The sequence below is a fragment of the Cimex lectularius genome, unplaced genomic scaffold, assembly GCF_000648675.2.
Source record: "Cimex lectularius strain Harlan isolate CLEC.00 unplaced genomic scaffold, Clec_2.1 scaffold3, whole genome shotgun sequence".
In the NCBI taxonomy this organism is placed as follows: Eukaryota; Metazoa; Arthropoda; class Insecta; order Hemiptera; family Cimicidae; genus Cimex; species Cimex lectularius.
The window spans coordinates 3008336-3025945 of record NW_019392688.1 but is presented as its reverse complement, the minus strand read 5'-3'; the positions used below and the strand labels follow the sequence as shown (position 1 = coordinate 3025945).

The 17610-nt window shown below is 34.3% G+C and overlaps 2 protein-coding genes across 7 annotated transcripts; one reads left to right on the top strand and one right to left on the bottom strand.

The window, feature by feature from the left end:
- Window positions 1–33: 33 nt before the first annotated feature.
- LOC106662149 (flap endonuclease 1) lies at window positions 34–5871 on the bottom strand. 5 transcript variants are annotated; one of them, XM_014385984.1, is made up of 5 exons: window positions 5809–5871; window positions 1280–1382; window positions 509–1208; window positions 267–452; window positions 34–211 (listed from the first exon to the last, which is right to left on the bottom strand). In XM_014385984.1, the coding sequence occupies exons 2-5, from the start codon at window positions 1354–1356 to the stop codon at window positions 146–148; spliced, it is 1029 nt and encodes a 342-aa protein (XP_014241470.1). In that variant the 5' UTR covers window positions 1357–1382; window positions 5809–5871; the 3' UTR covers window positions 34–145. The 5 variants fall into 5 exon arrangements, with proteins under 5 accessions (XP_014241470.1, XP_014241467.1, XP_014241469.1 ...); XM_014385981.2 differs by lacking the exon at window positions 5809–5871 and adding an exon at window positions 3534–3712; XM_014385983.2 differs by lacking the exon at window positions 5809–5871 and adding an exon at window positions 3534–3621 and having other exon boundaries at window positions 1280–1398.
- LOC106662150 (stromal membrane-associated protein 1-like) lies at window positions 5766–16848 on the top strand. Of its 2 annotated transcripts, XM_014385987.2 has the most exons (6): window positions 5766–6168; window positions 6231–6360; window positions 10992–11125; window positions 11185–11430; window positions 15920–16420; window positions 16496–16848. In XM_014385987.2, the coding sequence occupies exons 2-6, from the start codon at window positions 6246–6248 to the stop codon at window positions 16574–16576; spliced, it is 1077 nt and encodes a 358-aa protein (XP_014241473.1). In that variant the 5' UTR covers window positions 5766–6168; window positions 6231–6245; the 3' UTR covers window positions 16577–16848. The 2 variants fall into 2 exon arrangements, with proteins under 2 accessions (XP_014241473.1, XP_014241472.1); XM_014385986.2 differs by having other exon boundaries at window positions 5891–6360.
- The last annotated feature ends 762 nt before the right edge of the window (window positions 16849–17610 follow it).

Here is a 17610-nt window from a genome sequence, read left to right as displayed (position 1 = left end):
AATTGTTTATTTGAAAGAAGAATAAAAGCCTGATCATTTCAATATAAATATATTTAAAAAAAAAGAAAAACAGATTTTTTGGCAGGTTTCCTTATCTGCTAATGCAATTGTTTGTTTTTTTTTACTTTCATTTAATCTTTACGTTTTATTTTGCCTTCCTAAAACTACCTCGGCCCTTCTTTGCGCCTTTCTTCGACTTTTCCTCTTCTGCCTGAAACATGTTTTCAGTTATTAAAACGACTTTATGATTAAACAATTTATTTTACCTTTCGCTTCATTGCATTATTCGTCGTGCCTAAAACTGAAAAAAAACCGTCCAGTCGGCCCTGCGTACTTGAGCTCTTCGCCTTGGCAAGTTTCCTCGCCCCAGAACGGACCCTATCTTCTGTGAAGTTGCGATCGCCACAGAGGAACTCGACCAGGCCGTCTTCATCTGGTTCAGTCCATTTCAACTGAAATAGGAAAATTATCAAAAATTGAATTTATGCTGATTTATAACTTTTTTTACCTCGATTTCATCAGGATCTAAAATTTCAGGATCGATGAATAACCTTCGTGCTTCTTCAAATTCCCAATCTTCTGGTACACCGTACTTTTTCTTATCAATTTTTTCTATTATATTTTCTATGGTCTTGTGCTGTCGTATGAGCTCGATGGCTCTTTTCGGACCGATACCGCGAATCGAGGGACAGTAATCGCAGCCAAGGAGGATACAAAGGTCTATGAATGATTCTTTTGCTAATTCTAAACCGGCGAGGACTTTCTCTAAGCAGAACTCCTGAATCGGCATTTTTCTCGCTTCTGAAAAAGTCATGTGGCGGAGTAACACGCTTGAACCGAAAGTAAGAGCATCCATGTCTTCGGTAGCGACAGCATAGACTTTGTTTTTCTTGACAAGGGCTGCGCATTGTGCCTCAGCTTCGCAAGGTGCTTCTACATAAGGTACGCCCATAAGCTTTAACAGCTGTTTGCACTCGTCAGTGTGTGTTTTTGTAACTTTGACAAGCCTTCTGTTGAATTTTTCCATCCCAGCAGCGTCTCCAGCTTCCGTCGCCTTTTCAAGCTCTTTTTTCGCCTCTTCCCTGCGTTCTGCTCGCTTTTCAAGCTCAGATGATTTCATTTTAGGCGGTTTCCCATCAAACACAAACACAGGCTTTATGCCATTTTCAACTAGTCGTATTGTCCTATAAAACGTGCCCATCAAATGGCTGAAATAAAAATATCATTATTGATGGTACCAATTTTAAAAATTTGTATTATTGAATCTTCCTTTATGCACCTGGTCGGCTCACCATCTACTGAAGTAAGTTGATGACCCTCACTACGCACAGCGATTAAAAACTGGTAAAGGGACATAGAGGCATCAATCGCAACTTTCCTCCCTAAAATCATCAATTACTAACTTAAACAATATTAAATTACTGACACATGGACATCTGCTTTTGAGGCAAAACCCCCGTAAAGAAAGGTCGCTCAGTGTGTACTTGATCAAGGAGGCCTTGGCCCCTTATATGGAGCAAGCAGGTATGACCCCCAATATAAAGACTTAGGCATAAGAGTAAGTGTTTGAGACCCCTGTTCCGATTTTAAGGAAAAAGGGATTGTGCAAGTATTGTACTTAATGTATTTTTGTGTGGTTATACATTTTGAATGAGTGAGGTTGTGCACTTGAATGAAAGAGGAGTCAGTGAGAAGGCTGATGGCCGAACATCAAGTACCCGTCAGTCCAGGCAATGCAATGGGGACTGATATAACTACATTATCTCAATTTAAAAAATTATTTCAATTAATCTTTTTGTCTAAGATCTTGGTAGAGATGAAAAAGTTAGTGTCAAGAGCGGGATTCGAACCTATGAACTTCGGTTCAATACCTACAACACCATTTGACCTATTTAATTATTTAAATTAATTATGCTTTTTATCTAAGGTCGTAGTTGAGATGGTCAATTATGACCGCTAAACATGAATGGATTAATATACAATTAAAGAAATAATCACTGCTAACAGCTCCTTGTGGCCACTTCATAAGTCGCTGGGAATTGAATCCTGATTTCACGACAAAAAAAGAGGGAAAATTCGAAAGATTGTAGGTTGAGATGGGGCGTTGGTGTCCCAGTGGATCAAAGTCATGATAGCTCAAGTGGTTAGAGCAGCGGCGTATTGAGCTGAAGGGTTCAAATCCCGCTCGTGATGCTGACTTTTTCATCTCAACCAAGACCTTAGTACAGTGAATTATTACTGCTAAACATGAATGAACAATTATTAGTAAAATATTTATAAATACACACTTATTATGTGTATAAGGGATGTGCCAAAAGAGGCAATACGATCATAATAGAACAGTTCCAAAACAAAGTTCTACAAAATACGGCACATGCTACTCGGTATGTTCGCAATAGCGATATACCCAGAGATAAGAACATCCTGCACATCGACACAGTATGCCTATAAGCTCTACCTTCGTCTTCAAATTAACCCAAACACCGATGCCAGTAAACGACTGAAGAGGTCTAAGGACTTTGTTCTGTAAAAGTTACGAGGTGAACTCAACTAGATTAACTGTAACACTAATGAATGAACTGAAGAGTATTTATTACTAAATTAGCCAGTGTGATATTAATAGCTGGTCTTATTTGACCAGTTTTAATAAATAAATGTATTAATAAAAAAAAAGTCTTGTATTAGGATTTATCACCCTGTAGACTATAAAACTAAAACTCTTAGTATATTTGAATTTTTTAATTGTATTTATGCTTTGTAATACTTTGTTGTTTTTGATTATCCTGGGCCGCCTGTCATTTTTATTCAGTGGGTTTTAGAGTTAATTACCCAGCAGGACCAAGAAATAAATCCAACAGTCTGGCATGACTGTCATGCCTTTTCGGCCAGTAATGAATTTAATAATTCATCGAGAAATCGCATCAAGGCTCATGACCAGGCGAGTTTTTGACCTGTGCAGGCCCTAGGGAGTGTCGTACCAGCTCGCATGAAGGGAGGAATGACTCAGACGAATTATATTTTCTCCTCCGTCGACGACAATTAATTACAAATCCGTCCTCAGGGACATATTAACATTTTTGCCTATGCACAAAATCATGCGGCAATGTGCAAATCAAAATTAGCTTTCCAATCCTGTTGAACATGAGACTATGATCTTGACGAGATGGTAGATGCTCTGCTCAGTAGCGACATACACAGAGATCTGAACATCATATGGTATACCTATAATCGCTACCTTTGTGTTCAAAGCCAACTAACACCTAGGTCATCTGTGTAGTCAGCACATCGTAAGATAACCGAAGAGTACTAAGACATTTGAGATCTAACACTTTCATGATTAAATGGTTGTACTACCCTAGGTTATCAGATTCTAATGATTCTACTTGAAAACCTTTCTAGAATGAAAGATTACAGAAGTCCATCTTTCATAGAGAAAAAGGTTCTCTTGGCGAAAAAGATCGTCAACTGTGTATATTTTACATCTCACCTAGTTCTACTCGATAGACATACATCTTGAAATAGACCTCACTCACCGAAATAATGTTTTATTTCGCTCTCTTTGACAGCAGAGGGGCAAACATCGGCGATTAATTTGGAAAGACCCAAAATTCCCATTCTGTCGATAATCACAAAGTCACAAACAAGTATACACAGAACGGAATTTTCTGGCGGGAACACCTGCCAAATCTTATCACTGTTCTTCAAAATTACACGGAAGGTTGATCACAACGAGCACCCCAAATGCCCACAATATGAAATAATAATTGAGGTTCAATTATTTTATTATTATTTAAAATTATATAGTAAACAAATACATTTATTATTGGATATTATATTCTAATTGTTAAAAATATTTCTATAGGATTAAAGTTTAAATTTGCATATAAGAAATATGAGCATGTTGTCTCCTTGAAATTAAAGGATAGCACATAAATTATATACCATCGATTTTTTTTTAAACAGAACCATCTCTTATTAAACTTCAAAATTTATTAAAAACAATCAGTTCTATAGTTTTTTGTAGCTATGTAATAATCGATTTCAATATTCACAATGTCGATAGTACAAGTTCAAATTTTATTCTCAACAAGTGGCACATAGTTTTCACTATCTTACCACATAAAAACGCTTACAATTTACAAAATGTTGAGACTACAACAAATCCAATTACACCATATGGAAGAACGCTAAATTTGCTGTAAGATACTTCTATTTGAAATAATCTGAATGACATAAAATGTTAACCAATATCAGTTGGAACATGTCAAAATTTAAAATTTTGGTCATGATTGCACGTTCTACTGAGGTTACAAAAAAATACCTACAACTTATCAAATTTCACAAAAACGTTTTCATCTAATATGCTTTACGTTGATATATCCAGGTTTTTAAATAACGTTCTAGTAGAGTTGAAAAATAACAATTGAATATTCGAAAACGTGAGCTAAGGTAAATTTGAAGGGGGGTAGAAATAAATCAATTAGAACTCGCTTTGTAAAATAAAAATGACACTTGTTTGACCGGTTGAATGCTGGATGAGTTGTTAGGTGCTTGCTACGAGAAGAACCATTGCATTTTATTGTATGAAGCTTTCTGGTATGGTTTTTGTGAGATTACACCATGTATTTTATGTATTTAAGGTAGTGAAAAGTTGAAAAACCTAAATGGACGAATATCTTCAAAATAGAGAACTTTCCGAAAATTGTCTCCTGGGCAATTTTTGCTCCAAATGAAGAGTAGAATTGATTCCCTGAGTTTCGTCAGAAGGAACTGGGAACCCGGTATAAACAGAATTTAAAATAATTGGCATCACAACAATCCGATCAAATTATAATGTCACAAAAGTCTTTTGTCTTCTGGGCCGATAGTCATAAATCAGGATAAAAATACCTCTGGACTGCAATGATAAACTATCATAAAAGTTTTTAACTACTTCCAGCAAGAGATTTTCTGCTTAGCAGGTATTCTGAAATATTACAGTATACTGTATGATCACACTGTGGGTCCATGACCTCGCAGACCTAAACAAAACAAGTCACAACTTGGAAAAGTACTTTCCATTGGGTAGACAATAGATTCAGTAGGTCATAAGAATGACCAATAAGTAGGGTCTAAATTACAAGGTCATCACCTAGCAGACCCCCATCAGGAAATTTTACATTCTTCAAAGGAAATGTGTGACAGACTAAAACAGTCAGGATAACATATCAAGATGATCAGACGATCAAATTACAAATGCATGACCTCATAGACCTGAACAAAACAAGTCAAAATTAAAGAAAAAGGATTTTCCATGGGGTAGACAATAGATTCAGTAGGCCAATAGACAGGGTCCAAACAGGTTCCCTGCATAATGGGGAAATTTAATATTTCTAACACTCACAGATGATAGATAATAATAGCAGGTGTAATAGTTATACAGCAAATCAGGGCAAAACAGAGATGATTAGCATTCCTTGATCAGAGACGATCAAACTGTGGGTACATGACCTCGTAAACGTCAACAAAGCAAGGCTTAACCGAGGAAAGTGGACTTTCCATGTGGTAGACAACCAATTCAGTTGGCCAATAAATTGCACTCCACGAAGAATAAACTGAAAGTCTACAACTGAGCAGATCCATAAGGAAATTTTACATTTTAACATCCACTTTAGATTCTTGCCTTGAAATGTATATTCCAGCTAAATGAAAAATTTACTATAAAGTTATAAAATTTAGCTCTTTTGTTTTCTCCCTGTCGGCCTGTTTTTTATAAGACTTTTTATAAAATAGCGGTCTTTTTTGGAAAAAATTTTTTGTTTGTTTTACCGGTAGCTACCGTCGGGTCAGCGCTCGCCTTGGTCGCCTGAAGAAGCGCAAAACCTCAGAAAAACCCTACAACAACTTAGCAATGCCATCTTCGTGTTTAATTCGACCGATTGTTTTAAAAAAAATTAAATCTTGGGTTTAGTTTTGCAAGAGTAAAATTTAAAATTGAACCGGTCATTTTATTATCCGTTTGTAATTTCCATTTAGAAAGTGGTGCTTTTTATCAAAATCAAGCTTATCGATGCCCCACCACAGGTCGCAGCATCGAAGAGTGGAACGGTCGATTGCCGAGTCGGCCCTCGGCACCCAACCCTGGCAATAAAGGAGGCTTCGACCCCGTATCGTGAGAACGGATCTGCAGTCAGTATTTACTGTAGATATAGTCAATAATTGATTTAGAGGCTTCGTTTACGATTTCTCAGTCGAGAATTGACAAAATGAGCCGTTCGGAGAAAGACAGGGCCAAGCAGATCCAAGATAAATGCCAACAACTCCTCAACCAGATGCTGAGGGACGAAGACAACAAATACTGTGTCGACTGCGATGCCAAAGGTAACTGGTCACGATCCCCGCCCTCAAGGGGCTTATTACAAAATTCAATTATTTCAAAAACTTTAAATTAAAAATTCAGATAAGATAAGTTTTATCACTAAGTTGATTAAGTCAAATTGGTCATTAAATAAACCAATCGACGTGGCAAATTGGTTGAAAACCGTCTCTGATATCCCAGCTCATTTTAAAAATGAAAAAACAAATACAAATTTGAATGTATTTATTGCATTTGCAACTTCTCAAGAACAACTACAGTTTAGGAAATTGAACAGAAAAAATCAAAAATATTTTAACCCAAACTGTAGCACCCTTTGTTTTACTACTTAAATGGACACTACTCCTCAGAGTCTTACTCAATTTAAAAAAAAAATGAAATTTCACCGATTTAATCAACTAGCCATGATTCTTTATTGCATAATGCCCAGTTATGCTTTTCAGTGTTATGAACCCCTCAGACAATATTACAATACTTTTCTTTGCACAATAATTGTCTTAAAATTACAAGAACAATATCTGGATCTAATCACAGATTGATTGAAACCACCATAATTAATGAAGTATCCACAATTTAGGATAAAGTAAAGCGATTACTGTTGTATAGGAGGGCTTAATGTATAACGAAGTTGTTTGGGTGTCATCGACCCGATAGAACATCTGACAATACTTTATCTTGCAATAGTTATCGTAAAATTCAAGAGTAACCAGGATCCAAACGTGGATTGATTGAAACAACCATGATTAATGATGTATCCACAGTTTAGGATAAAGTTAAGTACTTTCTGTCATATTTAATGTATAAGTCAGTTGTTAGGTGTCATCGACCCATCTTTGACCCTCAACTTACACATTAGGTGTTATGGACTGACTAGATGATATTACAGTACTTTCTTTCCCCAATAATTGTCATAAAATTCCAATAGAAGTGCCAGGATTGAAGCCCAGATTGATTGTAACAATCATGATTGAATATGTGTCTACAATTTAGGATAAAGTGAAGAAATTTCTGTCATATAGGAAAGCATCAGAACACTTAAAAGTACTTACTTTAACAATAGCTGTTATAAAATTCATGTAGATGCATGTACAATTATTACAAAGTAATTTTTGTTATTTTTTTAAAATTTATACAATAAGTGTATAACCAATTTAATATACATATATTTTAAAAAATTATCTTTTATAAGGTGCTTTATATCTTTTTAAAACATTCTTAGCACAGCCATCTATTATTTAGTCAATTATTTAGTAAAACTCATTGTAAAAGGAAATTTTGTAAATAACTATCTCATTGGTTATACACTTAATATAATGTATAAATTGTTATCATTTTTAGGAATAAATGTTACACGTGAAAATCGCCAGTTAGGCTGAAACGTTTTGAAAAAGGTTTTGTATATTACTTTACAAAAAAAATCCTAAAAAATAAATCAAAGATTATCTATCTGGGAAAAGAAGAGGAATGAAAAAATAAATAAAATAATGTAATTTCGCATCCAAAACTCTTGGATCATATAGGGATTCGTCATACAGGAGGGCCAACTTCCCCATTATTTCTCATGGACCCCTCAGACAACATTGCAATACTTTTCTTTCCTGTACAATTGTCATAAAATTCAAAGAACAATGCCAGGAGTCAAACCTTGATTGAAGATGTGTACACAATTTAGGATAAAGAAAAGTAATTTCTTTCATGTAGGGTAGCTTAATGTATAACTTGTTTGAGTGTCATCGACTTATCAGAATACTTGAAAATACTCCTTTTTTTCCAATGAATCTTATAAAATTCCAAGGGTATTGCCAAGATTTGAAGATTATAAAAAACCCATTGTTTTGATCTCTTGAATGTTATGTAGATTAATTAAATTTAGTAGAAAAAAAAATTAGTAAAAATTTAGTAAAAGTAGTCATTCCTGCCATACAGGAGTATTTATTGGCCAAATTTCCCATGGGTGAGTTTCTTTAAAACTTCCAGGCTTTCTTCACTGTTCTGGTCTGTCAGATACATTTCACCACCATCAATGGTGGTTTTGGTGGGTTAAATGGCGAAAACAAGTTGAAAGAGGTAAAACTAGGTCAAGCTGAATTAAGCTAAACATTCGAACATATTTTGCAATCAGTAAACCTTGATTGTTTTCATATAATCCTGGTGTGCTTACTGTAACACAAATGACACCAGGATAATTAGAAACGGCCAAACTATAAATTTGAAAGTGGAATGTGTGGAAGACTGCAAAAGTAGCAGGTTGAGGGCAATAATGTATAAAAGTGGTTCCCAAAGTGGTCCCTGCAGACCCCCAGTATCTTTCAGGGGGTCTATGGAAAATTAAAATTGATTTGGTGGGGGTCTCTGAACAACGTCAGGGGGTCCGCACAAGGTTTAATATAAAATAATATAGCATAAATAATAATATAATATAAAACAGAAGTACATTGGTTATCTAAAGTGCATGTTTAAATCGATTTATGTGCTCTTTGATTTGCGACACAATTTAATTAACTCAAAAAATGACATAGCCTATATGTCTGATTTATTTGCCAAAGTTAACGAAACTAATTTGAAACTACAAGGTGACCAATTAAATTTAATCAAAACTAAAAGCGTAATATCTGCGTTTGTTGCAAGACTTTTTCTTTACAAACAAAATTTAGGAAGAGGAGAATGCTCTCAGTTTCCAAATCTTTCGAAATTGCGAATTAGAGATGAAGATTTGCTTGCTTACTGTCAACACTTAATGGCTCTTCAAACAGACCTGAACAAAAGATTTGAAGACATTCTTCACTTGGATATTCCCGACTGTGTGCTGAACCCTTTTGCGCGCAGACAAACTCAGCTCCCAAACACAGATGAATCCATACTAATACAGGAGCAGCTAATTGAAATATCCACAAATGAGGTACTTAAACCAAAGTTTAAGTTGATCAACAAAGATACCACAAATTATGGTTACAAAAACAGATCCCAATTTTATATCCTGCATTATGGGTTATTGTACAGAAGTTGTTGACTGCTTTCCCGTCTTTGTATGCGGTAGAACGTGGATTCAGTGCCATTATGAACCTCATCACAAAAGAAAGAAACCAATTCAATTATACACTCATAACATCTCATCACGTTCATCCAAGTATTTAATTTTTTTATATTTTATTTTAAAAAGTATTTAATATTATAATTTATATATATTTATAATTTCAAAAATACTTCTTCAACAAAACTTTTTTTTAAAATTTGTAATTTTTATATTATGCATTTATGTGGCTTTTTCACTTGGGGGTCCGTGGGCAATTTTTGACTATAAAAAGGGGGTCCACGGGTCAAAAAAGTTTGGGAACCACTTACGTATACTAAACAGTCAGTCTGTATAAAACTCATTTGAGGCTGTCCTTTCAAAGAAGTCATCACTTATCAAATATACCATATATGATAGGAGTAATATAAGGCTAGAGAATAGCCCTTTTAAGCATATCAATGGCAGCTCCCACTCACGTCCTGCAGGTACTCATTTCTGTTCCAACTGAAAGAAGGAAAGGAAACATTTTTCTTTAATCTGAGTTCGTCTGACATACAGTGGTTTTGAGGAGCACTGATAAACCAGTTTTGAGCCTTCATTGATCATAGGATTGTAGACTCATAGCAGGACAGATGGAACAACGGTAGAAAAGGGAGGCTAACCCGTGTGTTCTTCCCCAGTATTAAATTATGAAGGAGTGCAACATGGTTCCAGCTAGAATTGTATGTATCACAAAAAGCAATGGGACATGAGAACTTTAACTCCTACCCTCCAAATTAAAAATATTCCATTCAAACTGCAGAATAGAGGATGATACAGGTTTCTGAACTGTTCTCTTTACAAGTATGCGAGAGAACCTTTGAAGATCCTCCTCCTTCGTCTCAACTGGCCACCAGATTTAAAAACTTTGGTTCTAGATAGGAGCACTTTGATGTGCTAAAATGTCTGAGGCGAGTGGCAGTAATTCAATTGTGAAATTTATTAATTAATATATTTATTTTTATACTAATTTAATCATTTATTAAAGGAAGAAGTTTTTTTAACTTTAACTTAAACCTTTCTTGAATCCACCCTCTTCTGCACTACCCCATAAACCTGACCTTGCACCTTTTCTGCTCAAAGATAAGAAAATGTTTCACACATTGCAAACCTAAAGATTAAAATACATTTTTTACAATAAGAATTTGGCAAGCATGCAAGCACAATGGGGTGTTTTTAAAAATAATTGGTTGATAATATAAAATAAATTTAATTTTAATTCTTAAATATCTTTTATGTAAAAAAGTAAACTTGCATATGCATATTTTAATCCAAAATATTTCCAAGAGGCATTTAATTTGCTTAATTAATACAGTAGATCAAATAGGATTAAAATCTCTGATTTTAAATTTGTGGATTAAAATATATTTGTAAAAGCAATCAAATTTATTTAAAATTTTAATTTTGCAATAAGTCCAGTTCATTAATTTTTAAAATGGAAAAATAAGTATAATTCCCAATATGATTATTTTTTTATTATTTTTTAAATTTATTTATTTTATTTTTAATTTTTTTTTTTGTTGAGATATTGCTATCTAAAATAACAATACAAATTTTAAAAAATAATAAAATTTATAAAATTAGGTCCTCGTTGGGCATCTTGGAACATCGGGATATTTCTGTGTATCCGCTGTGCGGGTATCCACAGGAACTTGGGAGTACACATATCGAAGGTGAAATCTGTTAATTTAGATACATGGACACCGGAACAAGTTGTCGTAAGTATTCTATTTATTTTCCAACTTCGAATTTATTATAAATCCCCCCCCCCATCCAGAGCCTCCAGCAGATGGGAAATTCAAGGGCAAGGGCGGTGTATGAAGCAAATCTACCGGACAGCTTCAGACGTCCACAGACTGATTCATCCCTTGAAACGTTCATCAGGGCGAAATATGAGGCGAAGAAATATATCGCCGGCGAGTGGGTGCAGCCACCCCTCCCAAAAATTAACTGGGATAAAGAGCTCGACGAGGAGGCTGAAAGGAACAGAAAGAAGAAGAAGGAGGCCAAAAACCTCGGAGGGGTAAGTGTTCTCTTTGAATTTGAGTTTTAAATTTAACATATTGAAAATGCTTTTAATCAGAAATTTTGTATGGTTACTTTCTCTCTTGGATTAAAACCTTGTTAATTTAACCTTCATCCATTCGGGTGGACAGCATATTGGATACATTTCTTAATTTTTGTATTATCCCCTAATGCACAGTTAGAGGCTCAGAAATGGCCCATTCATTCCCAAGTTAGACCTTCAACCAAGCGGTGGGACACTTCCACCTTAAAACCGTGCCTCTTTGTGTCAGTGCATTTTTAAAATTGAAAGGTGGTGATTTGACAGCCAAACTGCTAGCAAATATATATTTATACCACTTGAATAAAGATTTAAGTGGGCATATCTTTAAAATAAACATTTCTTTATTATTACCTAGTATTTTCAATTTTTTTCTATTTATTCAGTTTACTAGTGTGTGTATATTAGTTTGTGTATAGTTTTTTCCCCTACGAAAAAGAAGAACAAAAATTCTTCCCAAATTTTTAATCAGAAAGAAAAATGCAATATCAGGGGACTACCAAGGTTGAGTGCCAATATGATAGTTGATTTTTATGAATAAGAAAGCAGTTAACAGAAAAAAATTCACTCACATCATCAGCAATTTTTCATATGCAAAGATTTTAATGGGAAAAACACAAAATAAATAAACGCAAAGGATTGAAAATGAATATCACATTTTCAGTCCTTCGAGTTTCCTATTTGTTTTTACACCTTCATTTTTTTACTTTGTACGTGTGTGTTTTGGAGTTTCATTTAAATTTTCTGTGATTTTTGTGGTTACCCAAAAATTTTTTTGATCAAAATGGGCTTGTGAAGTTGTTTTAGAGTTAATTTGTCCTAACTATTATAATTTGCGATGAGAAAATGAAGAAAACACAATGAAGATGATGTGAAAAGACAACCAAACTGCCGTTCACATGAGTGGGGATGGGACACCAGACCACATGAGTGGATGAACGTCATTCCTTTATAGGGCATAATTCCCTGTACATTTTTTTTTTTTTTTTGCAATCCTTGTCATTTAGCAATCCTATAAATGGTAAAAATATTAAAAATTTAAAAAAAAAATTTGGTTTGCCTTTTTTGTGGTATGTATCAGTGCCCTTTGAGAAAAAAAGTTTGTGGTACGTATTGTTACTAGTAACTGTCTCCATCCTTTTTTTTTCTCTTGCAAGTAGCTGTTTACTACAAATCTGAGGAGTTTTAGGTACCGGGTATGAACTTTTATTAAAAAAATATTCAATACTTTAACACAATTTTAATTTTTTTATTATTTTGTTAATTTTTTTACAATTGACAAACTGAATTCTTATTAAAAATATTTATAAAACATATAATGTAGTTATTATACTACACATTGTTATATTATTATAATACAATTTTACAAATACATACAAATAATACTCAAGGCCTATGAAAGGGGATGAAACACTAGGCAATAGCTCCACTTTGCATTTGGTGTGTGCAATTGATGTTCTTTTTTGAGTTATGACCTTCCACATCTCCTCCTAGTACATTTATTTAGATCGAAAATTCGTCTTTCCACTATCAAAAAATTATGACCTTTATTGTTTTTGTTATAAAATTATAATGATAATAAAATATGTTTCAAAGATGAGATATAAGCGAATTTTATGAATTTATTCATAAACAAAATTGACTACATAATATGACAAAACTTACTAAATAATTAATAAAAAGAGGTCATTAATAAAATTAGAAATACTAATAATTACTTAATCTGAAAAACCGAAGGAAAAATTCACAGGTGTCAAAACATTGATATGCAATGTCTGAAAACGCTGCAGAACAAAAGCCCTGGAATAATAAATAGAAGCCTAGTGAGACAATATGATATTGGATTTGTAATGGGTAAATACGATCATTAGACATTTCAGAAGAGTACTTACTAAAAAAAAGATGTTTAAAAATGTTAATATTTTCTTTGGTGATTGATCAGCCTTCTCAGTTTAAATATATTTTTCTTTCCAAAAGGTAGATTGGCGATAAGGTGAGGAAGACAGAAACAACATTTATTTTCTTGTCGAGCTTTCGGCAGAATATATCGCCTTCATCAGGACTTCGAAAAAAATCGTTATACTATATGAACAGGTACATGTGTGGATAACGGATAGCTGGTAGAACTTTTTTTTTAATGTTGTTCTTGGGACCTAAGTTTAATATTTGACAGATATCATTAGGAATAGTGCTATCTCTCAAGTTTATCATAAATTCATTGTCAGTATGACTCTCAAGCCTAGGATATTGTTTATTGTATAATGCAATGTATTTAGAGTCTAAAGTTTTGTTTTCTTTTTTAAAACATATATCAAAAAATAGCCTCTGTTTTTCCAAAAACCTGTCTAAAACCAAGTTTGGTAGAGTACTGCAATCATAGAGATATTTTTTTATGTCATGAATTTCATTGACCAATTTTTCCAATTTCCTAATAGTGTTTTTAATTTCTACATCTAAGACATCTTTCTTTAGACCAGCCAGTATTTTATGAACCAAGTGGTTGTTAGGGGAGCCATACACAATTAAACTATTAACAGATTTTATACTGTTAATGCTGTGACTAGGAAATACTTTACCGGCTATCCGTTATCCACACATGTACCTGTTCATATAGTATAACGATTTTTTTCAAAGTCCTGATGAAGGCGATATATTCTGCCGAAAGCTCGACAAGAAAATAAATGTTGTTTCTGTCTTCCTGGCCTCATCCCCAATCTACCTTTTGGAAAGAAAAATAGATTTAAAAATGTTTGGAAAACACCAATGTTTGAGAGAGTGGCGATAGGGGTAGCTGGGCAGGAGAGGAATAAGCAAACTCTTAGGACACCACAATACACATTTGTACCACAAGGCACAAAGAAACATTTCGGCTATTTTCTTGCCATCTAATGAGAAAGGATGAAACCTAAAATTTCCAGACACTGTTACCACTTGTAGATAAATATTGGAACTGTTGACTGCGTAAAATACCTGCCAGATCCTTGGTGGTATATATGAGTACCAGAAGTACTGTATTGAAAGGGTTAAAGAAAACAGCAGACAATTTTTTCCTCTACTGAATCTTCAGTCTAAAGTTACATTTGGTTTTGATCGATAATATTTCTATTGTACTGCCTTAATATTTCAAAGTTAGACTTTAATTTAATAAAATGTGGCGATTTTTATAATTTTCTTCTCTGGAGGCCCATGGGACTAAGGTGTCAGCCCAAATAGTGAAATTTCACAAAGTTGATGGTAAAAAAAAATTAAATTAATTTACTTTTACTTTCCATTTACTGACTGGTGTTAACAAGACAAGGGTTACTTCCACTAAAAATGGGCTTAACCTTAAAAAAGTCCCGGGCTGTTTTGTTTTTATTCCGTTCCCTCATCTAGTCCTTACATTTTATCTTTCTATTTACTTCACCCTATTTCTTTCTGTCTCACTACCAAGAACGTTGTGATTTTCCTTGATCAGACTGTCTTGGAAATTCATATTTTCCAGATCTCCCGCTGGTACTTTTCCACCCTCCATCAGTTCCGTTGTGCCAGCCATTTTCTCCCAATTCTTGTGAGAATTAAATGTGTACAATAGGGGGAACGATGATCACAACAGAAGGGATTCAGTTTTGGGTCTGTGTTGTATGAACTCTGGCTGAGAGTGGATTATTGATTGGTTGTTCCTTTTGTTATTTTTTCCTCTCAACAGCCTTTTCATTTTGTAAGTGTCCTTTTTATTTTATTATTATTTCCTTCTTAAAGCCATAACAGAAAAGACCATATTTTAAATTTCATTTGGTTGTATTAATTAAAATAGTGTATTTTTTTATTTTTTTTATTTTTTTATTTTTTTGAATTCCTTCAATTAGTCTCACTTGTCCCTGCCCTTCTGATCTCTGTCCCCTTAAACCCAGAACTATCACTTTCAGTCGTTCCTTTCTTAAACCTTTAAACCAGCCTCTGGAATTCCTTTCCTCGCTCTATCCATGGTTCTGTTTGATTACTTCATGTCATTGCAACTTAGCCCCAGTTACCTTAATTGGTAAATTATTGTTACACTATATTATAAACTTAATTGTCCCTTTTAATTTTATTACAATAGATTTGTAATTTGTTATAATGGTTGGTATTATAAGCAAATTTAGCTTTACAAGAACATGGGCCATGTTGGCTGTGGCTTACAAACTTGCTTATTTATGTGAAAATAATGGGAACTTTGTGAAGTGTGGAAAAGTGTGTAGTAGGTAACCAAAGGAGTATATTGTACTTTAATGGGAAGTACGACTTTCCATTATCATTGGGGTTATGTTTATAATGTATATATTTTGTAAACAGGCTGTATTTGTGCCAGGCATGTGTCTAGATATGACTGTATTACGTAGTTTTATTATTCACGGGGGCTTTAAACCGCAAAATAAAGTTTACTGTTTCTTTTTTCTTTTTCTCTTAAATATAATTTGTATTTTAGGTTGCGATTCCAGTTCCAAAAAAATTAGATTCAGTGGTCCCTCAGGCAATCCCGAAACCTAATTCCAGCCCGAAATCATCAAGCAGAGGTACACCGCCCAGGTCGACTTCAGTACCAAAACCGGCAAGCGCTGATTTATTGGGATTGGACACGCCGACGTCTGAAGGAGCTGCGTCGCAAGGAGACGACTTCTCTTCATTCCTTTCTGCACCGAGTGCAGCGAGTACAGCAAGTACGGCTCCGAAACGTTCAGAGGAAGAGGACAGTTTCTTTAATCAGGCGTTGCCTGAGACCACGACTCCAGGTCGCCTCACAACAGATTCCATCCTTGCTCTCTATGCAAAATCCCCACAACAGCCGCAATACCAGTTCCAACAACCCTTTCAGCCTTTCCCTCAGACACAGTTCCCACATAACGGCGTCCTTCCCAAAGTGCAGCAGGTGCCCAATACCCAAATCACCTCAAATCCTTTCTACCAGATGTCCAATACACAACAAAATGTAAGTTTACTAGATTGGACCCTTTAACTTCTCTCTAGTGGCATTTGTGTATGTATGAACACTTTAATTTTTCAGATCACAAAGGACTTTTCTGCGATGAAAATAAACCAAATAAATCAACCAACCAATCTCGCCAACACGAACCTCTGGCAATAATGGATGAGTGAGAAGTTTGTGTAAATTATTATTTGAACATGTTTAAGAAATTGTATATGTATATACAGGCATATAATATGTTTATATACAGTGGGAGATATATATATTATACATAAGTGGATTTGTGCAATTTTTTCGTATGTATCATTTAACGATTTCATCTGAAACTCGGATCAATGTAAAATCGCACGTTTATATTTATGAGTGATGTGTTAAGAAATGTTATTTAGGGACTCATTTGTCTTCGGACAGTAATATAAAGGAGAACTGGACGTTTGTTTTTATTTTTCCCAAAATTTTGTTAAATTTGTTGTTAATATGGCTAACCTTTTCAGGACTAGTGACGATTTATCTTATGGTTTTTGCAGCCCTAGATGGACATCGCCCTTCCTTTCCCATTCTGACCATCAACAAACCCCTATTTTTCTCCCCTTTCTGTTCACTATTTGGACTAGCTCTCAAAATTTTGTGAAATGTGGGGTGTTTAGTGACCGTTAATTAATGATTATTCGGAGATGGTGAGATGCAGTCTGGTGTGACATAGGTTTTAGAAAAACATTTACTTTATCGTGCCAACGTTTCAATCTTTATTGAGATCATCTTCAGGGCCTGGTATTTATGAACATTGTTTAAATTATACTAACAACATTTACAATACTCCCAATAATATTGCGACACTTCTTTTTTCTGAAAATAACTACGTCTCATTGGGAATGCCCTACTTCCATCTACCTCTTGCTTCTTCCCGACTCATTACTCTTCTGTACCTTATTGTCTTTCTGATTTTTGCTTCTTGCTTGCCAAATGGCCTCAGTTTTTACTTTAAATTCATAATAATTTTTAGAATATAATTTTGTTTTTGTTGCCCTTATTGTTATATATTTTATGTATTTTTATATTTATTTTTGTTGAGCGTACATATGTAATACATCAAAGACAGATAAAGATAATCTGATGCACTCCAGCCACCTTTTACAACCTTCTAAAAAGGTCTTGACTGAATGGAAATCACATGATCACTGAATATGGCGAGT